This window comes from Antennarius striatus, chromosome 11, assembly GCF_040054535.1.
Source record: "Antennarius striatus isolate MH-2024 chromosome 11, ASM4005453v1, whole genome shotgun sequence".
Classification (NCBI taxonomy): Eukaryota; Metazoa; Chordata; class Actinopteri; order Lophiiformes; family Antennariidae; genus Antennarius; species Antennarius striatus.
In genome coordinates, this window is record NC_090786.1 from 22,396,274 (window position 1) to 22,421,109 (window position 24,836).

The 24,836-nt window shown below is 41.0% G+C and overlaps 2 protein-coding genes across 2 annotated transcripts in view; one reads left to right on the top strand and one right to left on the bottom strand.

Annotated features, from left to right (window-relative positions):
* The window catches only part of arfgef3 (ARFGEF family member 3), a 57,929-nt gene extending 45,143 nt beyond the window's left edge, over positions 1 to 12,786 (bottom strand). Inside the window, exons 1-14 of the mRNA XM_068327487.1 lie at positions 12,229 to 12,786; positions 10,528 to 10,579; positions 9,226 to 9,307; positions 8,011 to 8,145; positions 7,688 to 7,756; positions 7,397 to 7,513; positions 7,185 to 7,230; positions 6,993 to 7,077; positions 6,014 to 6,118; positions 5,519 to 5,637; positions 2,344 to 2,591; positions 2,067 to 2,179; positions 1,242 to 1,374; positions 592 to 1,154 (exon numbers count right to left, since the gene is read on the bottom strand). Of these exons, the coding sequence (XP_068183588.1) occupies positions 592 to 1,154; positions 1,242 to 1,374; positions 2,067 to 2,179; positions 2,344 to 2,591; positions 5,519 to 5,637; positions 6,014 to 6,118; positions 6,993 to 7,077; positions 7,185 to 7,230; positions 7,397 to 7,513; positions 7,688 to 7,756; positions 8,011 to 8,145; positions 9,226 to 9,307; positions 10,528 to 10,579; positions 12,229 to 12,313 (1,952 nt within the window). The 5' untranslated portion in view covers positions 12,314 to 12,786. The remainder of the gene's footprint in view (positions 1 to 591; positions 1,155 to 1,241; positions 1,375 to 2,066; positions 2,180 to 2,343; positions 2,592 to 5,518; positions 5,638 to 6,013; positions 6,119 to 6,992; positions 7,078 to 7,184; positions 7,231 to 7,396; positions 7,514 to 7,687; positions 7,757 to 8,010; positions 8,146 to 9,225; positions 9,308 to 10,527; positions 10,580 to 12,228) is intronic.
* Positions 12,787 to 21,422: 8,636 nt separating this feature from the next.
* Positions 21,423 to 24,168, top strand: LOC137603961 (5-hydroxytryptamine receptor 7-like). Its single transcript, XM_068327847.1, has 3 exons — positions 21,423 to 21,778; positions 23,265 to 23,563; positions 23,687 to 24,168. Exons 1-3 carry the CDS (start codon positions 21,423 to 21,425, stop codon positions 24,166 to 24,168), a joined length of 1,137 nt encoding a protein of 378 aa, XP_068183948.1.
* Positions 24,169 to 24,836: the final 668 nt, after the last annotated feature.

The following is a 24,836-nucleotide window of genomic DNA, read 5'->3' on the forward strand; positions in this document are numbered from 1 at the left end:
CACACACATTTAGTAATATCTGTAGTAATACCTGTAGTAATATCTGTAGTCATACCTGTAGTAATATCTGTAGTAACATCTGTCTCTTTATCTTCATTAACTTTTGATTGTTTTTCTTAAGAAAACACTCATTGTCATTTGGTTTTTGTCCAACTTTTGCATCTTTTTCAGCAGCATGGTGATAATCAATCAATCAATCAATCACCCTTTATTTGTGGTGTTTAATCCCACCAGCAGACGTTCCAAAGCGCTTTACCAGACAGACAAACCCAACAGGACTGTTCTCATTGCTCTGGGGGGTCGAACTAACTCCTCTCTCACTGCAGCGTTTAAATCAGCAGACGTTGTGTCGCGTTTGGTCGATTTTAATGAGAGACAATCACGAAGGTGAGTCTTATAAGGAGAAAGTCGTGTGAGATCAAAACAAAATGGGGAATTTAAGTGGAGAAATGGGTGAATTGTGAATACTTGTGTTGAATGAAGTGCATCTAAAGCTTGTTTCCCAGGGACACACGCTGTCTGACGATCGGTTGTCCGTCACAAAATGTGCATCAGAGACAGAAGGACGCACCCAGACCAGAACACCGGTACCTGAAGTTGCTCTCGCTGTACCTGGACCCCCCGTGGTACGACCTGGCTCTGGACTCCACAGACAGGAAGTTGGTGATGTCTGGGTAGACGAGGGCGTGACTTCTCTGAACCACGTCTGGAGGAACCACACTTCCTCTCTCTGAGTCTCCGCCCTCACACGCCGGCGCTCTTCTGTCTCCTCTCCCCTCAAACGGCGCTGCGCCTCCCACCTCCAGGCTCTGCTCACCTTTGACCCCTTCCTGACCACCGCAGGACGAAGGCGAGAGGAGGCGGGCGTTCTTCTCACCCACCAGAGAAGTGGAGCGCTCCAGGCCGAGTTCGCCCATCTCCAGGTCGGAGGTGGTCTGACCTGTTTCTGTGGTGATGCTGATGCTGATGTCGGGGCTGCGTTCGGTGGTGGGGGCCCCGGTGGGGGCCACGTTGGAGCTGGGATCGTAAGGAGTCTGCTCTGAGGAGAGGATGTGTCTCTGCCACCTGAAATCTGCCTCGTTGATCTCCATGGACTCCCGTGTGGACTCGGTCCCGTCCTTCAGGTCGTCCAGCCGCCGCAGGATGAGTCGAGCCTGAGAAACACACCCTGTGTTATCTGACCTGCTTCATGTAAAGGTTTCCTGTATACATCTTCAGTGTGAGGCGGTCTCAGGGTGTACCTGCTCAGGTTGGAGACCGCGGCCCTGTGACAGCTCATCCAGCGCCCCCAGGAGAGCACAGGAACAGGAGACTGAGGAGTAACAGGCCTCGATGCCTCCCTTCAAACACGCCTCCGTCATTCCATCCATCACCCTCCAGAAGGAAACAAGAACACACAGGTTCAACCCTCCAGCCTGCTGTAAACATGAATTATTCAACCCTCTGTGACATTAAATCACGTTTAACACGGCAGTGTTATGTCTGTGTTAACATCCTCTACCAGCAAACAGCTTCAGACCTGTGAAGGATTGATTCTAATGATTTAACACTTAATGACCCTGAACAGACACACGTTCACTATTTTCACATTACCAAACAATCATGAGAGAAAAAACATTCATTCTTATAAATTAATTTAATTAATTAAAAAACATTAATTAAATTAAACTAAATTTCTTAAATTTAATTTAATTAATTTAAAAACATCTATTCATAACTCTGAAACAAAAAAATCCTCAAAGGCTGACTTCCTGTTGCAACACAATGAAATGATTTACAGTATTTTCTGCACTATAAGGCTCACTGGACTATGAGGCGCACCTTTAATGAATGGCCTACTCTAAAACTGTTTCATTTATAAGGCGTACTGTCGGTTTTTGAGAAAATAAAGGCTTTTAGGTTCGCTTTATAGTGCAGAAAATACGGTATGTGAGCCCTTTTAAATATAACAATAATACGCCGATGACACAATGATGTTAACCCACAGTTCAGTCAGAAAACCCAAACACACACAGTCAGTTCAACTTTACACAAACGTCAACAGAGAGCAGAGGAACCGCCCTGACAGTTTGAGCAGGTCCAGGTGGGACTTCCTCTTAGAGAAGGAGCGCTTCCTGGTTTCAGGCTCAGCCACACACGGACCGGCGAGGTCATACAGCCGCTGGGGGCTGCCCAGGACCTAACACACACACACACACACACACACACACACACACACACACACACACACACACACACACACACACACACACACACACACACACGGCCAACTATGAGACACGATGCATCTCATCTCTGTTCCATGTTTGTGGGACACACTGCAGTGACGCGTTCTCCCCCCACCTCCTTCATGGTGTTGATGGCCTCGGTGCGGTGCTGTGGGGGGGGGTACAGCAGGATCCTGTGGTACAGCGACTGCAGCACCGGCTTCATCGACTCCACGCAGCTCACCAGACGCACGAGTTCAGCCGCGATGTAGCACACGGTCCGGACCACCGGGGCGATCCTGACGGGGGGGCTGGAAGAGCAGCCGGACCCCCGGCCCTGGTCTGACACCCCCCGACTGGGAGAGGTCACCTCCTGACAGATCGCTGGGGGACACAAACGAGGGGTGTTTAGACATTTTGAAACATTTTTGTTTGTCCATAGACACGAGTATGAAACCTTTGATTACAAGAAGTCCTCAAGATCAGAACGTTCAACTTATGAACATTCATAGATGAGAATGTTAGGAACTACATGATGTAGGAACCAATGTTGTCCTCCTGTAGGAACTAAATGATGGAGGAACCAATGTTGTCCTCCAGTAGGAACTAAAATATGTAGGAACCAATGTTGTCCTCCAGTAGGAACTAAATGATGTAGGAACCAATGTTGTCCTCCTGTAGGAACTAAATGATGTAGGAACCAATGTTGTCCTCCTGTAGGAACTAAATGATGTAGGAACCAATGTTGTCCTCCAGTAGGAACTAAATGATGGAGGAACCAATGTTGTCCTCCAGTAGGAACTAAAATATGTAGGAACCAATGTTGTCCTCCAGTAGGAACTAAATGATGTAGGAACCAATGTTGTCCTCCTGTAGGAACTAAATGATGTAGGAACCAATGTTGTCCTCCAGTAGGAACTAAATGATGGAGGAACCAATGTTGTCCTCCAGTAGGAACTAAAATATGTAGGAACCAATGTTGTCCTCCAGTAGGAACTAAATGATGTAGGAACCAATGTTGTCCTCCTGTAGGAACTAAATGATGTAGGAACCAATGTTGTCCTCCTGTAGGAACTAAATGATGGAGGAACCAATGTTGTCCTCCAGTAGGAACTAAAATATGTAGGAACCAATGTTGTCCTCCAGTAGGAACTAAATGATGTAGGAACCAATGTTGTCCTCCTGTAGGAACTAAATGATGTAGGAACCAATGTTGTCCTCCTGTAGGAACTAAATGATGTAGGAACCAATGTTGTCCTCCAGTAGGAACTAAATGATGTAGGAACCAATGTTGTCCTCCAGTAGGAACTAAATGATGTAGGAACCAATGTTGTCCTCCTGTAGGAACTAAAAGATGTAGGAACCAATGTTGTCCTCCAGTAGGAACTAAATGATGTAGGAACCAATGTTGTCCTCCTGTAGGAACTAAATGATGTAGGAACCAATGTTGTCCTCCAGTAGGAACTAAATGATGTAGGAACCAATGTTGTCCTCCTGTAGGAACTAAATGATGTAGGAACCAATGTTGTCCTCCTGTAGGAACTAAATGATGTAGGAACCAATGTTGTCCTCCTGTAGGAACTAAAAGATGTAGGAACCAATGTTGTCCTCCTGTAGGAACTAAATGATGTAGGAACCAATGTTGTCCTCCTGTAGGAACTAAATGATGTAGGAACCAATGTTGTCCTCCAGTAGGAACTAAATGATGGAGGAACCAATGTTGTCCTCCAGTAGGAACTAAATGATGTAGGAACCAATGTTGTCCTCCTGTAGGAACTAAATGATGTAGGAACCAATGTTGTCCTCCTGTAGGAACTAAATGATGTAGGAACCAATGTTGTCCTCCTGTAGGAACTAAATGATGTAGGAACCAATGTTGTCCTCCAGTAGGAACTAAATGATGTAGGAACCAATGTTGTCCTCCAGTAGGAACTAAATGATGTAGGAACCAATGTTGTCCTCCTGTAGGAACTAAATGATGTAGGAACCAATGTTGTCCTCCAGTAGGAACTAAATGATGTAGGAACCAATGTTGTCCTCCTGTAGGAACTAAATGATGTAGGAACCAATGTTGTCCTCCTGTAGGAACTAAATGATGTAGGAACCAATGTTGTCCTCCTGTAGGAACTAAATGATATAGGAACCAATGTTGTCCTCCTGTAGGAACTAAATGATGTAGGAACCAATGTTGTCCTCCAGTAGGAACTAAATGATGGAGGAACCAATGTTGTCCTGTAGGAACTAAATGATGTAGGAACCAATGTTGTCCTCCTGTAGGAACTAAAAGATGTAGGAACCAATGTTGTCCTCCTGTAGGAACTAAATGATGTAGGAACCAATGTTGTCCTCCTGTAGGAACTAAAAGATGTAGGAACCAATGTTGTCCTCCAGTAGGAACTAAATGATGTAGGAACCAATGTTGTCCTCCAGTAGGAACTAAATGATGTAGGAACCAATGTTGTCCTCCTGTAGGAACTAAAAGATGTAGGAACCAATGTTGTCCTCCAGTAGGAACTAAATGATGTAGGAACCAATGTTGTCCTCCTGTAGGAACTAAATGATGTAGGAACCAATGTTGTCCTCCTGTAGGAACTAAATGATGTAGGAACCAATGTTGTCCTCCTGTAGGAACTAAATGATGTAGGAACCAATGTTGTCCTCCAGTAGGAACTAAATGATGTAGGAACCAATGTTGTCCTCCAGTAGGAACTAAATGATGGAGGAACCAATGTTGTCCTCCTGTAGGAACTAAAAGATGTAGGAACCAATGTTGTCCTCCTGTAGGAACTAAATGATGTAGGAACCAATGTTGTCCTCCAGTAGGAACTAAATGATGGAGGAACCAATGTTGTCCTCCAGTAGGAACTAAATGATGTAGGAACCAATGTTGTCCTCCTGTAGGAACTAAATGATGGAGGAACCAATGTTGTCCTCCAGTAGGAACTAAATGATGTAGGAACCAATGTTGTCCTCCTGTAGGAACTAAATGATGTAGGAACCAATGTTGTCCTCCTGTAGGAACTAAATGATGTAGGAACCAATGTTGTCCTCCAGTAGGAACTAAATGATGTAGGAACCAATGTTGTCCTCCAGTAGGAACTAAATGATGTAGGTACCAATGTTGTCCTCCTGTAGGAACTAAATGATGTAGGAACCAATGTTGTCCTCCTGTAGGAACTAAATGATGTAGGAACCAATGTTGTCCTCCTGTAGGAACTAAATGATGTAGGAACCAATGTTGTCCTCCAGTAGGAACTAAATGATGTAGGAACCAATGTTGTCAGGGTTAGGTTTCTGTCTGGAACACTTACCCTGACCGGGTCTGTCCGTGAGGCGCTCTAGCGCCCCCATGTAGCCGTGGTGGGACGCGATAGTTCTGTCATTCACAGGGTTTCCCATGATGGCCACCAGGGCTGGACACAGCTGCTTCCTGGTGGACACATGCTGGTTTGAGGACCACGTTTACATCAGTTTACTCAGTTATTATCGGTGAGCAGGAGGAAGAACTGACCCGTGTCTGAGGTCTTACACTTAACAAAATGCAGCATAATTAACATGATACACGATAAAAACTACCAGTTATACTATCAAATTAAAACATTAACTTCCTGCTGGAAGAACAGGAAACACTTAGTTATAGATAATGTATAGATAATGTATTAATCCACAGACCTGAGAGGATCACGCACCTCTATGCATTTTAGAACAGAGTACCATTATTGTCTGTGTCGCCTGTCCTTCTCTGGCCCCTCCCTCTGTCTCAGTCTGAGCCCGTCACTACATTTCTGATGCTAACTGTATCTTACCAGACAAAATCAGTGAAGCCTCTTGACAGGTGCATTGTGGGTGGACAGCTGCTGAGCATAGCGAGGATGCACTCTAAGTAGAGGAGCTGCAGCAGCTGGTTACCGCTGGAACACGACAGGAGGAAACAGAGGTCAGAGAGCCTCTGGTAACGTCCAGTGTCACGATGACCGCAGCAAAAGTTTCTGTCATCACTTTGTTGTTTTCAAAGTTTCACAACATTAAAAGAACAGATTTATACAAAACCTGAGTGTGTCTGTGAGCTGCACTGTACAAACTGGTGGATCTGAACCGTGAACGCCACACCCAACACACCGTTCACTGAGGTGTGGTCAGCAGCAGGACGCGACGGAACCACTGACCGCCAGAAAACCTCTCTAGTGTTTCAGCGCTTTAAACACTTCACCGCCAAATGCAGAATATTTGGTACATTTGGCATTTCAGGATTTTGATACGTCTACGTCATAAATTTCACATTTTTTTCCAGGATTCAGACACAATTATACAAATTAAAGCTCATGTAACTAATTTTTGTATTTTTTTCCCAAAGGTTCCATGACATCTTAATTTTCCAAAAACTAGATTTTTGGAAATCTAATTTTAAGAACATAAATTTAATTTATTTTTCAAAAATAGATTTATTTTTGGAAAATAAATCAATTTATAACCCTTTAAAGTCTCCATGGCTCAGACTTTAAAGCGTTAAAAGGCCTGTTCCTCAGTTAACCGCGTCTACATCAGTGGCTTCACACCACACACACTCTGCTGCTCATTTATAATGCATGCATCAGCCATCATCATCATCATCTTCATCGTCATCATCTGGAACCACAGGAACATTAGTTCTATTTCAACTAATGACTTTTCTCTGAACGTTTTCCTTCACCTTTATAGAGAACTGAGGTGACCTCATGATTTATTAGTTCACTCCAAACTGTTTCACATTGTGAACCTGGACAGGACGGGACCATGTGACGTTACCTGTCCACTGCCTCCAGCTTCTCACAGAGCAGCGACTGGACCGTCACCACGTCCTCACACAGAGCCTGGCTGGTGGGAGACACATCTGCAAACACGCTAACAAGCTTCATCCACACACCTCCTTCATCTTTATCATGATTATGTTATTATCATATGAACCTCTACATGCTGTGGGGGGGTGATCATACCAACCTTTAGTGTGTAGTGGTAGTGCAGTCACCTCGTCTCCATCTGCACCCTGTGAACCCAAAGAACCCTGAAGTTACACAGATTATTTTTTTTTAGCACCAAGGAGCAAATCATTTCATTTGAGGGTCTCAGAAAAGACTGTTTGTCTCTAAGAGCACCCCAAATACACAAAGGTGTGAGTGACCCGATGACGTCACTCAGGTGTGTGTGTGGACCTCTTGTCTGTGTCGGAGCTGCAGCGTCAGGTCTCCCAGGATCTGACTCAGCGTGGCTCGGACCGCCGTGTTGATGCTGCGCTGGTGACAGCTGGACACGTAGGTGTCGATACACACCTACACACACACACACACACACACACAGGTGAACTAATCAATAACAAATCAACACATTTCTTCATCCAACGAGCGGTGACACTCAGTGTTCTCCTGTCGCTGGCAGCAGAAGGAACCGACGGTACGTTCACATGAAGACACTCCAGCCTCACACCAACCAGCAGGCGGTCCTACCTCAGCGATCCTGAGGATGGAGTCTCCATTAATGTCAAAGTTTGGTGAGTAGGTGATGCACAGCAGGACCTGCAGACAGAGCCTACTGTCAACAAAACAACCAATGGGAAAATCCCAACTATTCAATAAAGTATGGAGACAATCTGAACAACCAATCACCAATCAGGAACCCAACGCTCGGCTCGCTGCAAGTTCAGATCTTTAAACTGTATTTTTACTTTTTGAACTACATTTGCAGCATCTCAGGTCTGAGCTGAGTGATCAGCTCAGAGTCTACAGGAAGACATGGAGGACACGCTGGAGAAACATCTCACAGGCCTCACCTTCATCACCTCCACCTGCAGGTCTTCATGGAGGGATGGAGTGACTCTGATGGCCTCCAACATCTGGCTGAGCAGCTGCTTCTCCTGGACCTCCACAGCAGCTTCAGCCACAAACCGGTCCTCACAGAGGAGCCTCTGCTCGCAGAAAGACAAAGGGGGACGTGATGTTTCATCAGACCACCGCCTCCTCAGCAACGCAGCAGCTGAGCTCACAAAGTGTTGTCTTCTTCTCACAATTCTGTGCTAGCAAAACAATTTTCCTTTAGGCTGACGCACCATGATTTCTATTCTGTTTCACTGTTTTAAGTGTTGAAAACCAGACTTCCCAGCAGGCTTTGCAGCACAGAAACCATGATCTGACCCAGATCAAAGGCTGCATGTCACTCAATATACCGTATTTTCTGGACTATAGAGCGCACCTGTATATGAACCACATCCGCTCTAGTGTTTTGTTTTGTTTTGTTTAAAAAGATATGCAAGACACGCTGGGCTATAAGCCGCACAAATCTATGTTAATAAAGTAGAATTTACTGCATGTACAGAAGGATTTTGTACTGTAAATGTACACGTATGTACCTGAACAGATTCTTTCCTGAACAGTGTCTTTTCACACGGCAGAAACTTCTATCCAGCATTTATTTACCTTCATTTCTCCTGCGTTTGAACCCACAGGTCTCTTTAGTATCTTCACTGAAACCCATGAAGTCGTCTAAACAGCATCAGACGCTCCGTTCTTTATTAATGCTGTTATTTAATCCATTTGAGCCAAATTATAAAATAGTATCGTACTTATTTCACTGCTACACACCACACCCAGCAGTATTTCTATCTCTGTTCTTTACAGTTATACTATTTTCCGCACTATAAGACGCACCTAAAAGCTTTTACTTTTCTCAAAAACCAACAATGCGCCTTATAATCCAGTGTGCCTTATATATGGAAAGACATTCATTGAAGATGTGCCTCATAGTCCGGAAAATACTGTATACTACTATATACAGTATACTGTATAGATATATAATACTGTAGACCCTCTCTTTGTTGTAATGCAGTTTAGACAATTTAGCCAACAGATTAGACGCACCTTTGTATAGACCACATGGTTCAAAACCTCTGAAAAAAGTATATAATCCAGACAATCCGGTAGGCGTTAATGTTGACTTTGTTAAATGGATCTAAACACACAGCTCAGGTGGAACAGAGGAGCGATCTCACCTGCATTCCTGTCAGCGCTGTGTGTCCCAGTTTGGTGTTTTTGGTCTCCAGAGCCATCTGTAGAGGCAGCAGACATCGTTCTCTGGATGCACAACAACACACACACTTTACACACACACACACCTCCGTCCACGTTGTCATCATGTCTTCATCACAGATGTCCTTCAGTTCATCACGAGACAGAATGGTTCACTGAAGTCCACGAAACGTAACTTTTCTGCTGTGTTTTCATTGTTATATTATATTTTATAATAAAAAAGAGTTTGTGGTTAATCCTATTAAAATGAAACTTAAAAAGAATTACCAGTGATCATGTTAGTCTTATGTTTGTGTGGAATCACGGCACATTTTCGGCTGACATTTGACCTTCACCCACATGGGGTGCAAATCACTAGTGCTCTCCTGTCTACACATCAATCAACCTGGAATAAACAGCCAACAGCATTTCATATCAATCTGTGATAATCTGAGAAACACAAAAGCTGGATCTGTGATATACAGATTATACAGATGGTTTAGCATTGGACAGGCTCCGGCTCAGGGACACAAACTATTTCCTTATTCTTGTGGCTGTCCTCATTATCTGTGGCTGGGCGAGCGCCACGCTTTGCTGCTGAACGCAGACGACAGGCCTTCATGTCTGAGCCGTCACGTCCCCACTGGTTTAACTGGGCTGGAAGGAGCCTCAGCGGGTAACCTGATTGGCTCAGACAAGCCGAGCTAAAACGTCATCAGCACACAGAGAGCAGTAAATAAAAGGGCACAAAGACCATAACACACACAGGATCTAACCTCACAAGAGCCAAATAAATGGGAATGAAAAGAAGATGATTAACGACGGCAACATGATCTAAAATTCAAGAAAAAACATCCCTCTATGTCCCACGCATCAGCTGTTCAGGAGATATAAATAACAAACATGAATAAACGCTCAGAACATCAGACTGTCGTCTAAATCATCGTCAGTAATGAATCCAGTTCAGCCCCAGAAACACTGAACTAATCCGGTACTACTGCGCTCCAACACAACTGGGATTATATGGAAATACTATCAAATCCAGCAAGCAGTTCACGTCAGACTTCAGCCAGAGACATCCTAACCCAGACAGGAGTATCTCCATGGCAACAAGGCAAAAATATTCATGTTCCACCATCATACCTTCAATTACTACAGAGGAAACAGAATAAAAGTCTACGGCCACCTCAGATTAGAGGAACCCACTCTTGGCTGATTCTTGTCTATTTGTTAACACGCTGTACGATGGAGGTTCAGTGTTCACTAGTGTTTCATGTCTCACTCACCGAAGCTGTGAAGCAGAAATCCTGTTTGATCCATTCTGAAACTGAAGAGCTTCTGATCAACAGATGAAACACAAAGATGCAACATTTAATTATTATTAACGTAGAATAAATCAGCCCAAAAAGATGACTGAACAGACTGACATGTTTATTTTTACACTATCGGTTATAATCGAGTCTATAGGTTATAATCCAGTCTATAGGTTATAATCCAGTCTATAGGTTATAATCTTCTCTATAGGTTATAATCCAGTCTATAGGTTATAATCTTCTCTATAGGTTATAATCTCGTCTATAGGTTATAATCTAGTCTATAGGTTATAATCTAGTCTATAGGTTATAATCTAGTCTATAGGTTATAATCCAGTCTATAGGTTATAATCCAGTCTATAGGTTATAATCTTCTCTATAGGTTATAATCCAGTCTATAGGTTATAATCTTCTCTATAGGTTATAATCTCGTCTATAGGTTATAATCTAGTCTATTGGTTATAAAACAGTCGATAGGTTACAATCTAGTCTATAGGTCATTAACTAGTATATAGGTTATAATTTAGTCTATAGATTCTAAACTAGTCTATAGGTTCTAATCTAGTCTGTAGGTTATAATATAGTCTAAAGGTTATAATCTAGTCTATAAATTATAATCTACTCTATAGGTTCCAATCTCGTTTATAGGTTATAATTTAGTCTATAGGTTACAATCTAGTCTATAGATTATAAAACAGTCTATAGGTTATAATCTAGTCTATAGGTTATAGTCTAGTCTATAGGTTATAAACTAGTCGATAGGTTATAATCTACTCTATAGGTTATAATCTCGTCTATAGGTTACAATTAAATCTATAGGTTACAATCTAGTGTATAGATTTTAAACTAGTATATACTGTAGGTTCTAATCTAGTCAGTCAGTGATGATGACTGCTGTAGCGGATAGTCTCACATCTTCTATTAGAATATCCCGCTGTAGCTCTCCTTTATAAAGCACATATTACACACATATTACACACATATTACACACAACATAATCACGTGACTTCCGGTGTAATGTTTCCTACAGCTGTTTGACTACATCAACTCTTCGGACAGAAACCTGTGGGGTCTGTAGTACTACTGCAGTACTGTAGAGTGTTTCTGGTAACCTGTCAGCTGACTGTTTATTCACGTCTCTAGAACCCGTCATGAGAACACCTGCAGTCGTTTCTACAGGTGACTCTACAGGTCTAGAACCCGTCATGAGAACACCTGCAGTCGTTTCTACAGGTGACTCTACAGGTCTAGAACCCGTCATGAGAACACCTGCAGTCGTTTCTACAGGTGACTCTACAGGTCTAGAACCCGTCATGAGAACACCTGCAGTCGTTTCTACAGGTGACTCTACAGGTCTAGAACCCGTCATGAGAACACCTGCAGTCGTTTCTACAGGTGACTCTACAGGAGCGGGTGCTCTAGTCATTATTGATGACGTCACCAATGATGAATCCAATAAACAATCCTGTATCAGTGACGTAGTTTCTCTGACAGCTCAGGCTGAAGCCCGTCGGCGTCGGAGTGACGTCATCACACCTGCCGGAAACAGCAGGTGTGTGTGTGGCGGAGCCTCGACACGTCAGGCCGGTCCGATGCTGTTGTTTCCTACAGCCCCCCCACCTCCAGGTGGCCCTCTCCCGCAGGAGGGGCCCGGGAGGCCGCGGAGGAACTCACCGCAGGCGGACGCGCAGGCGTCCCGCAGCGCCCGGTGCCGGTGTCCGGACGCGTCCCGCTGCAGCTGGCGGAGGAGGGCCTCCATCCCGGTTCCTCCGGTTCCTCCGGTTCCTCCGGTTCCTCCGGTCAGACGTGCAGCCGTTCACCGCTGGGAGCGGTCTGCCAGCATCCCTGAGCCCCCCCAGTGAGGACGATGATTCATCCAGCGGATGATGTCAGCCCGGTCCGGTGGAGGAGGAAGCGGCTGCGCGTCGGGCTCCAGCGGCTCCACCGGGGGGGTCACCGGACAGACACCCGTTAATACCGGAGTCCCCGCCGCTCCGCCGGCCCGTCAGTCTTCATTCCCAGGGATCCGAACGCGTTCCAGCTGATTGTTGGCTCCAGATCCGGTTCCTCCCAACCCTCCAATCAGAGCCCTCCGCCCAGCCCTCCGGTACCGCGGTGTTTACACTGCTCTTACGCGGTATTTACACAGGAACGCAGTGTAAACACAGAGCAGACCCGTGGACCTGCGGGGGGGGGGGCTGGAACAAACGGAAGCAGTGAAGGAGTGAGAATGGGATTTCCTGCAGTCACGTGATTTTACCTTCAAAATAAAGGACCTGCTGTCTGCTCAGGAGTTTATCATCAATATAATACAGGGGGGGTCAAAGTCATCCTCACTGAGGGCCACACCTGTCCTCACAGGGCCGGATGTACATAATAAATGTAACTACATGTGATGTAACTAAATGTAACTACTCCTTAATGTAACTAATAAATGTAACTAAATGTAACTCAGGGTAATGTAACTAAATGTAACTACTCCTTAATGTAACTAATAAATGTAACTAAATGTAACTCAGTGTAATGTAACTAAATGTAACTACTCCTTAATGTAACTGATAAATGTAACTAAATGTAACCCAGTGTAATGTAACTAAATGTAACTACTCCTTAATGTAACTAATAAATGTAACTAAATGTAACTCAGTGTAATGTAACTAAATGTAACTACTCCTTAATGTAACTAATAATGTAACTAAATGTAACTCAGTGTAATGTAACTAAATGTAACTACTCCTTAATGTAACTAATAAATGTAACTAAATGTAACTCAGTGTAATGTAACTAAATGTAACTACTCCTTAATGTAACTAATAAATGTAACTAAATGTAACTCAGTGTAATGTAACTAAATGTAACTACTCCTTAATGTAACTAATAAATGTAACTAAATGTAACTCAGTGTAATGTAACTAAATGTAACTACTCCTTAATGTAACTAATAAATGTAACTAAATGTAACTCAGGGTAATGTAACTAAATGTAACTACTCCTTAATGTAACTAATAAATGTAACTAAATGTAACTCAGGGTAATGTAACTAAATGTAACTACTCCTTAATGTAACTGATAAATGTAACTAAATGTAACCCAGTGTAATGTAACTAAATGTAACTACTCCTTAATGTAACTAATAAATGTAACTAAATGTAACTCAGTGTAATGTAACTAAATGTAACTACTCCTTAATGTAACTAATAAATGTAACTAAATGTAACTACTCCTTAATGTAACTAATAAATGTAACTAAATGTAACTCAGGGTAATGTAACTAAATGTAACTACTCCTTAATGTAACTGATAAATGTAACTAAATGTAACTCAGTGTAATGTAACTAAATGTAACTACTCCTTAATGTAACTGATAAATGTAACTAAATGTAACCCAGTGTAATGTAACTAAATGTAACTACTCCTAATGTAACTAATAAATGTAACTAAATGTAACTCAGTGTAATGTAACTAAATGTAACTACTCCTTAATGTAACTAATAATGTAACTAAATGTAACTCAGTGTAATGTAACTAAATGTAACTACTCCTTAATGTAACTAATAAATGTAACTAAATGTAACTCAGTGTAATGTAACTAAATGTAACTACTCCTTAATGTAACTGATAAATGTAACTAAATGTAACTCAGTGTAATGTAACTAAATGTAACTACTCCTTAATGTAACTGATAAATGTAACTAAATGTAACCCAGTGTAATGTAACTAAATGTAACTACTCCTTAATGTAACTAATAAATGTAACTAAATGTAACTCAGTGTAATGTAACTAAATGTAACTACTCCTTAATGTAACTAATAATGTAACTAAATGTAACTCAGTGTAATGTAACTAAATGTAACTACTCCTTAATGTAACTAATAAATGTAACTAAATGTAACTCAGTGTAATGTAACTAAATGTAACTACTCCTTAATGTAACTAATAAATGTAACTAAATGTAACTCAGTGTAATGTAACTAAATGTAACTACTCCTTAATGTAACTAATAAATGTAACTAAATGTAACTCAGTGTAATGTAACTAAATGTAACTACTCCTTAATGTAACTAATAAATGTAACTAAATGTAACTCAGGGTAATGTAACTAAATGTAACTACTCCTTAATGTAACTAATAAATGTAACTAAATGTAACTCAGGGTAATGTAACTAAATGTAACTACTCCTTAATGTAACTGATAAATGTAACTAAATGTAACCCAGTGTAATGTAACTAAATGTAACTACTCCTTAATGTAACTAATAAATGTAACTAAATGTAACTCAGTGTAATGTAACTAAATGTAACTACTCCTTAATGTAACTAATAAATGTAACTAAATGTAACTACTCCTTAATGTAACTAATAAATGTAACTAAATGTAACTCAGGGTAATGTAACTAAATGTAACTACTCCTTAATGTAACTGATAAATGTAACTAAATGTAACTCAGTGTAATGTAACTAAATGTAACTACTCCTTAATGTAACTGATAAATGTAACTAAATGTAACCCAGTGTAATGTAACTAAATGTAACTACTCCTAATGTAACTAATAAATGTAACTAAATGTAACTCAGTGTAATGTAACTAAATGTAACTACTCCTTAATGTAACTAATAATGTAACTAAATGTAACTCAGTGTAATGTAACTAAATGTAACTACTCCTTAATGTAACTAATAAATGTAACTAAATGTAACTCAGTGTAATGTAACTAAATGTAACTACTCCTTAATGTAACTAATAAATGTAACTAAATGTAACTCAGTGTAATGTAACTAAATGTAACTACTCCTTAATGTAACTAATAAATGTAACTAAATGTAACTCAGTGTAATGTAACTAAATGTAACTACTCCTTAATGTAACTAATAAATGTAACTAAATGTAACTCAGTGTAATGTAACTAAATGTAACTACTCCTTAATGTAACTAATAAATGTAACTAAATGTAACTCAGTGTAATGTAACTAAATGTAACTACTCCTTAATGTAACTAATAAATGTAACTAAATGTAACTCAGTGTAATGTAACTAAATGTAACTACTCCTTAATGTAACTAATAAATGTAACTAAATGTAACTCAGTGTAATGTAACTAAATGTAACTACTCCTTAATGTAACTAATAAATGTAACTAAATGTAACTACTCCTTAATGTTAACTAATAAATGTAACTAAATGTAACTCAGTGTAATGTAACTAAATGTAACTACTGCTTAATGTAACTAATAAATGTAACTAAATGTAACTACTCCTTAATGTAACTAATAAATGTAACTAAATGTAACTCAGTGTAATGTAACTAAATGTAACTACTGCTTAATGTAACTAATAAATGTAACTAAATGTAACTACTCCTTAATGTAACTAATAAATGTAACTAAATGTAACTCAGGGTAATGTAACTAAATGTAACTACTCCTTAATGTAACTGATAAATGTAACTAAATGTAACTCAGTGTAATGTAACTAAATGTAACTACTCCTTAATGTAACTGATAAATGTAACTAAATGTAACCCAGTGTAATGTAACTAAATGTAACTACTCCTTAATGTAACTAATAAATGTAACTAAATGTAACTACTCCTAATGTAACTAATAAATGTAACTAAATGTAACTCAGTGTAATGTAACTAAATGTAACTACTCCTTAATGTAACTAATAATGTAACTAAATGTAACTCAGTGTAATGTAACTAAATGTAACTACTCCTTAATGTAACTAATAAATGTAACTAAATGTAACTCAGTGTAATGTAACTAAATGTAACTACTCCTTAATGTAACTAATAAATGTAACTAAATGTAACTCAGTGTAATGTAACTAAATGTAACTACTCCTTAATGTAACTAATAAATGTAACTAAATGTAACTCAGTGTAATGTAACTAAATGTAACTACTCCTTAATGTAACTAATAAATGTAACTAAATGTAACTCAGTGTAATGTAACTAAATGTAACTACTCCTTAATGTAACTAATAAATGTAACTAAATGTAACTCAGTGTAATGTAACTAAATGTAACTACTCCTTAATGTAACTAATAAATGTAACTAAATGTAACTCAGTGTAATGTAACTAAATGTAACTACTCCTTAATGTAACTAATAAATGTAACTAAATGTAACTCAGTGTAATGTAACTAAATGTAACTACTCCTAATGTAACTAATAAATGTAACTAAATGTAACTCAGTGTAATGTAACTAAATGTAACTACTCCTTAATGTTAAATAACTGAATTTCTGACTGATTCTAGTTCCAAACATTACAGTTAGACAGAAAAAACATGTTTGTTTGTTTCTCTTTTCTAACATAAATCCTTTTCATTTGTCAGGTTATTAAACCCACAGAACTCCATCAATCAAGGATCAAACTATCAATCAATAAAGAAAAATAACATCAGACACAAGTTAGGACATTAACTTTGTTCACTACGTTTTGTCAGAGTTAAAATGGGTTAAATGACTGCATTGTGGGAAATGTAGTTTTTGGTCAAAGCACACTTTTGACCTATTTTTTTTTAGACACTGACCTTTTATGCTCCCGTGGGCCAAATGAAACGTCGTGGCGGACCACATCTGGCTCCCGCGCCTTGAGTTTGACACGTGATCTAATAGATTCTCACGAAGGTCTGGACATCCACACTAATATAAGATCACAACATTACTGTATGCCAAGAAGGGGAAACTGGGACAGGGTCTTCTTAAATGACTGTATTTTATTATTGACATTAATATTTTTAATTTTAATGATAACATTCAAAATTCAGGAGAAAAACAAAAAACACCCATCCATCCATCCATCCATCCATCTATCCATCCATCATAATGAGGAATCAAGACCAATCAAAGGAGGTATATGGACTGACTATTCAGGAAAATTTGGAGGGCTTTGAAAATGAAGCAAACAAATACACTCAAAGAAATATGACATTTAGAATAGAAATTAAGAGGATGATTACAAAACATTCCAAATTATTTTCTAATTCCTTCTTATTCTATCAATATTTCATTGGCCAGAGACACAACTCTGATCCCTCACAGATTTGTGTCCCTGATATTTAAATAGAGATGATAAAAAACATGAAAGAGAACAAAATAGTGAGATTGAGAGCAGAAATTAGAGTGTCTAAAAGTAGCACGAAGTTAACATGTTTGATAATATGAGCTAAACTATCTAATTAATAAAACATCATCACAAAATTTAATATAATTTTTTTTACACACCTCAACATGGTCTCACTGGAAGAAAGACGAGATTTTTTCTTTTTTCATTTTGCTGGCTGGTTTGTCTATAATGGGTTACGGGGTTAGCCCGAACCCTGATGGGAAATCGTGAAGCTTTGACTTGTTTTAAAGTGCCCTATTATAAAAAACACATTTTGTCAGGTCTCTACATAAACATAGTGCTCCTTCCTAACCCGACCAACTCCCACAAACTGGAAAACAAACACTTCCTGTATCAATAAATAAATGGATATTTTTGCTGGACACCCTGATGACGATCCGTTTCATCACAGCTCCCATCTTGACGTAACAACGAGAGTGATTGACAGAGTGATTGACGTAACCTGAGCCGTATTGATTGACTGACATGTTTGTCCCCCCGGATACGGATGAAGCAGTCAGGGAGTAACTACAGCAGTTGGCATACTGAATGCTCAATTGTTCTTTTTGTATCTGCTTAACAATGTGAGTTTCACAGCATTCATATGTGATTGAGGCCTAAAGTTCACTTAGTTACAGGTTTCTGAGCAGATGCAACAGAGGTGGAGATGAACGGAAGATAATGGAACTTCGGGAAGTTTACATTTTTGCTACAAATGTAATAAAATAATTTCTCAAAAGATAAAATTAAGCCCCAAATTAAAAAACGGCGGTCATTGAATGGAGTAATATGATAATGAATTCCCCGGGATGAGTCAAATACAGAGAAGGTTCCCCCCAGGATACATAAAGTATCAAGAAACAATGTCCTCAGTGTCCGGTTTGATTTCTTTTCCAACGACTGTCTCTTTATTTTATTATCTCTTATGAGTTTATTTCCCAAAATAAAGCTAAAATTATCCATAAATATACACAAAGAACACCAATAATCACTTCTGAGACACCAGTATAAATCATACAGTGTGGACCTGTGGCCACATGGGGGCGCTAGTCTAAAACACAAGGCTGTGTTCCACACAGGTGTCATCAGAGATGTTTACCTGTACAGCAGAACCCGTCTGGTTCCTGCTGCTGGGGGGGCAGGATGCTCTCGCCTCCAGCTACAGCCTCACATTAGAGAGGAGCTGACCGGATGTCTGGTCCACACACTCATCAATGCCTTAAGATGATGGATGGGGGCCCCCTGGGGCTCCAGCTCCTTTTAAATGGCCTGAAAATGAGAATGGCTCTCTGAAGAGCGATCAGTGCCCCCCATGTCTGTCTGGGTGTTAGAATAAAGATATAAAAGAATGGAGGAGCAGACTGTTAATATAAATGGTACATCGATCATAAAATATATAACGTCTGCCGTGTGATGAGTTACAGATAAAAGTTATAGTCTGAGTCAAACTCATGGCCCGGGGCCCAAATGTGGCCCCTACATCATTTTATGTAGCCCACGAGAGCAAAAAAGGTCAGAGTGTTAATAAATAAATGTTTTTTAAACAGTTAATGTCCTCACTTGTGTCTGAGTAACAACCTGACAAATGAAAAGGATTTATGTTAGAACAGAGAAACAAACAAACATGTTTTTTCTGTCTAACTGTAATGTTTGGAACTAGAATCAGTCAGAAATTCAGTTATTTAACATTAAGGAGTAGTTACATTTAGTTACATTACACTGAGTTACATTTAGTTACATTTATTAGTTACATTAAGGAGTAGTTACATTTAGTTACATTACACTGAGTTACATTTAGTTACATTTATTAGTTACATTAAGGAGTAGTTACATTTAGTTACATTACACTGAGTTACATTTAGTTACATTTATTAGTTACATTAAGGAGTAGTTACATTTAGTTACATTACACTGAGTTACATTTAGTTACATTTATTAGTTACATTAAGGAGTAGTTACATTTAGTTACATTACACTGAGTTACATTTAGTTACATTTATTAGTTACATTAAGGAGTAGTTACATTTAGTTACATTACACTGAGTTACATTTAGTTACATTTATTAGTTACATTAAGGAGTAGTTACATTTAGTTACATTACACTGAGTTACATTTAGTTACATTTATTAGTTACATTAAGGAGTAGTTACATTTAGTTACATTACACTGAGTTACATTTAGTTACATTTATTAGTTACATTAAGGAGTAGTTACATTTAGTTACATTACACTGAGTTACATTTAGTTACATTTATTAGTTACATTAAGGAGTAGTTACATTTAGTTACATTTATTAGTTACATTAAGGAGTAGTTACATTTAGTTACATTACACTGAGTTACATTTAGTTACATTTATTAGTTACATTAAGGAGTAGTTACATTTAGTTACATTACACTGAGTTACATTTAGTTACATTTATTAGTTACATTAAGGAGTAGTTACATTTAGTTATATTACACTGAGTTACAGTTAGTTACATTTATTAGTTACATTAAGGAGTAGTTACATTTAGTTACATTACACTAAGTTACATTTAGTTACATTTATTAGTTACATTAAGGAGTAGTTACATTTAGTTACATTACACTGAGTTACAGTTAGTTACATTTATTAGTTACATTAAGGAGTAGTTATATTTAGTTACATTACACTGAGTTACATTTAGTTACATTTATTAGTTACATTAAGGAGTAGTTACATTTAGTTACATTACACTGACTTACATTTAGTTACATTTATTAGTTACATTAAGGAGTAGTTACATTTAGTTACATTACACTGAGTTACATTTAGTTACATTTATTAGTTACATTAAGGAGTAGTTACATTTAGTTACATTACATTACATTACCCCCCCTCCACCCTCCACCCTCCACCCCCCCTCCACCCTCCACCCCCCCCCCTCCACCCTCCACCCTCCACCCCCCCCCCCCCCCCCCTGCGCTACAGATGACTGTAACACGATGCTGCTCATTGAACAAACAGACAGGCCTGTTTACATAACTTCCTCAGTGGCGGTAAAATGAGCAGTGAATAGAAATGACCTCCATCCTGTCGTCCCCCTGAATGAACGAGTGGTCCTGGTGGGGGCAACACCAACATTTTCTCTTTAACTTCATGTACCCCCCCCCCCCCCGTGGGTGACTGGTGTGTTCCAGTCCGTATGTTTTCATGGGGTGTTCAGTTGGTCATCGGTTCAAACGTGTTTTCACACCACATGACTCTCATGTTCTGCCTTGTGCGCATCAAACTGGGGGGTGGGACAGCCGCCAGGACCCCCACAGACGACATGAAGCGATGCCGGGTTTTTATAGGTCAGGTATTTTCGGATTATGCCCGCAGCGCGCAACGGAGTGTGCGTAATGACGAGTGTCCCTCTAAATGTGAAGGTTTAGGTGTCGATCTCTATGAAAGGAAAACGACTATGTGAGAAGTTGATCCGGAGGGGGGGCTGAGGAAACGTTCAACTCGTCGCCACATCTGTGCGCACGTAATGTCGCCACCGGAGCGGTGTCCATGGATGAAAGGGACCTTCAGACAGCAAAATGGTTGTTGTGGGAGAAACTAACGGCACCGCCGGCGGTAGTAGCATGAGACCCGGTGTCGGCGGTGAGGATCCCGGGGGCTCCACCAACATCATGATCTCGGAGGCTCTTGCGTCCCGGGTGCTGCTGATTGCGCAGGGCGCCGCGGAGGCAGCAGCCACGGTAGCGACGACCTCCCCGTCCGCCTCCAGTCATCCGCAGGTCATGGAGACGAACGGGACGCGATGCGGGGAGCAGATCCTGAGCTACGGGCGGGTGGAGAAGGTCCTGATCGGGGGCGTCCTCACCATGCTCACCCTGTCCACCATCTGCGGGAACTTGCTGGTGGTCATCTCCGTCTGCTTCGTGAAGAAGCTGCGTCGGCCCTCCAACTATCTGATCGTTTGTCTGGCCATGGCCGACCTGTCGGTGGCTCTGGCCGTCATGCCGTTCGTCAGCATCACCGACCTGATTGGTGGTCAGTGGATTTTCGGACAATTCTTCTGTAACGTTTTTATCGCCATGGATGTGATGTGTTGCACCGCGTCCATCATGAGTCTGTGCGTAATTAGTATCGACAGGTGAGAGTCATTTATTTTACGCACTAATTGAAGACTTCTTTTGCATCTTACACTCAACAAAAGCATGTTGAATGATTACATCATGTGAAGTATTGACATCATTCTTTAGATAAGCAGGAAGAGTCACCCGAGGACATCACCCCGTCTGGTTTTACGCATCGCATCAGTGGAAAAAGACGCGTCAGAAACATTTTATCCGTGTTTTACCTTCGATCCCACCTCTCCCTCAGGACACCAGTTTCCATCTCGGTTTGGTGTGGATGTGGCTCAGTCTCCTTTGGCACTGAGACGCGGGATTAGAACGCGGACTCCGTCTGGCGCAGGGATCAGACCCGGTGTTTGTTCACAGGGCATCAAATTCACATCCAAGTAAAGATCCGGTTTAAGACAAATAACAGGATTAGGGAAGTAGTGCGGAGTGAAAAGTGTGGAAGTTTCTCTCAAATGAATCTAAACAGAAATTAGAACTGTAGTAGCAACTGATTTCAATCCTTTTACACATTTATATCATTTAACTCCTGCACTAATGTGATTTAGAGTGTGAATATAAATTGCGGAGTGAGTTCTGTGGTTCCTCTGGAGTTATTGAACTTTATCTCATGTTAAATTACCCAGTTCCCCACATGAGGACAGGACAAGACAAACACGAGACGCTTTAAACACACATTCTTTTTTAAGCCCCTTTTTACTCAGGGTATGGTAAGACAATCATTTTGTGGACCTGCTCCCCCATCCCACCAGTACCACCCCTCATCTATCCATCAGCTGGGGTCAATCAATCAATCAAGTTTTATTTATGTATCTCTTAATCATGGCAGCAGACATTTCAAAGCGCTTTAACAGACAGAAACCCAACTGAACCCTCCAGAGCATCAGAGACAGTGGCGGGAAAAACTCCCTCATTGAGGAAGAAACTCCGGGCAGGACCTGCTTCCTTTCTTCCTCCTTCCTCCATACAGTCGTCCATGCAGCTAATTGTGCCTTGAATTCACCAACTCCCTGATGGTGAACATGTGTGAAGACAACAACCCCAATCGTCTGACTGTAACCATGAAGACCCTGACTCTATCTGGACTATCTGACTCTGTCTCTGACCCTGTCCTGATCTTCAATTATTTATTTTCCACCCAACCGGTCAAAGTGGATGACCCCCCTCCAGAGCCTTGGTCCTGCACGGAGTTTCTTCCTCATTGAGGGAGTTTTTCCCCTCCACTGTCGTTTATGGTCTGGAGGGTTCTGTTGGGTTTCTCTGTCTGTTTAAGCACTTTGAAATGTCTGATGACGTGATTAAACGCTATGTGAATAAAACTTGATTGATTGATTGATTGATTGATTGATTGACTGACTGACTGACTGATTGATTGATTGATTGATTGATTGATTGATTGATTGATTGATTGACTGACTGATTGATTGATTGATTGATTGATTTTCAGCAGTAATTGTCGTCTCTTAATGACACAACCCATCTTGTTTTCCTCTGTAGATACTTGGGTATCACCAAACCGCTAACGTATCCAGTCCGCCAGAACGGCTGCTGCATGGCCAAGATGATCCTGTCGGTGTGGCTCCTCTCCGCCTCCATCACGCTCCCCCCTCTGTTTGGCTGGGCGCAGAACGTCAACGACGGCAGAGTCTGCCTCATCAGCCAGGACTTTGGCTACACCGTCTACTCCACGGCCGTGGCGTTCTACATACCCATGTCTGTCATGTTGATCATGTACTACCGGATTTACCGGGCCGCCAAACTCAGCGCTGCCAAGCACACCATCACAGGCTTCCCCAGGGAAGGGGAGCACAGTGCAGGGATGGCCCCCCGAGGTAGACGAGGGGGGAATAAGTCTGGAAAGCCAGCTGTATCGGAGGAAACAGGAAGTGCACAGGGGACAGAAGCCGATCTGGAGGAGGAAGCTGAAGAAGAGGAGAGCTTGGATTGCGTGGCGGCGGCGCTGAAGCTGCAGCGTGAGGTGGAGGAGGAGTGCAGCACCCGCGTCTCCCACCTCCTGAAGACCGGTGAGCACTACCAACGCCGGAAGAGGAAAAACCAGTCCATCTTCAAGCGGGAGCAGAAGGCCGCGGCCACTCTGGGCATCGTGGTCGGCGCCTTCACCTTCTGCTGGCTGCCCTTCTTCCTGGTGTCCACCGCCAGGCCGTTCATCTGCGGGGTGGAGTGCAGCTGCGTGCCCCTCTGGCTGGAGAGGACTCTCCTGTGGCTCGGGTACGCCAACTCCCTCATCAACCCCTTCATTTATGCCTTTTTTAACCGCGATCTGAGGACGACTTACAGTAACCTTCTGCGGTGCCGCTACAGGAACATCAATCGGAAGCTGTCGGCGGCCGGCATGCACGAGGCTCTGAAACTGGTGGAGAAGCCAGATACTGATGTGTGAAAGTGTAGGCTGAAATGACCTACGAACAGGCTGCGGTAAGGGGTCTGGTTATTTCTCTGTTTCTACGAAGGTTTCTGAGTTGGGAAAAGCTGATAAACAGAAGAGAGGACAGAAGATGTTGGAGGTAAAGTTTAAGACGCTGATGATGAATACGTACTGTCTGAACACTGACTGCTTCCTGCTGAATGTTCTTTGCCTCCATGGTGAAGTCCACCAATAGTAGCAGTTATAGTTTGTTCTTAATGAAGTGGAAAGAAGCTGCTAGCCTGATGAACCATCTACTGTACAGAAAACCAACACAAAGGCTGGAAGAGATGCATGCATCTTCTTCCAAAGGATGGAAGTTCTTGGCTTCAATTGTCTTATTTTCCGTTTGATCCGACTTCTCCTTACAGGCAAAAATGAAGTTCAAGGAGTTCATTTGTCCGCTGTAGTGAAAACACCGAGTGACCATCACTATTGCTATCACACTGTTTTTCACTTCTTCAAAGCTGATTTTCCTGCAGTGGACAGTAATACAAACACAAATGTCTCAGCACATTTTTATAAAAACTCAACAGACAGTAATAATCACTGGGAGAAACTTCACTTCAAACATCAGAATAGTTTCTTGTGAACATTTTTCATGTTGTTTCTACCTAGGAAGAAATAAGGAAAATCTTTTCTGG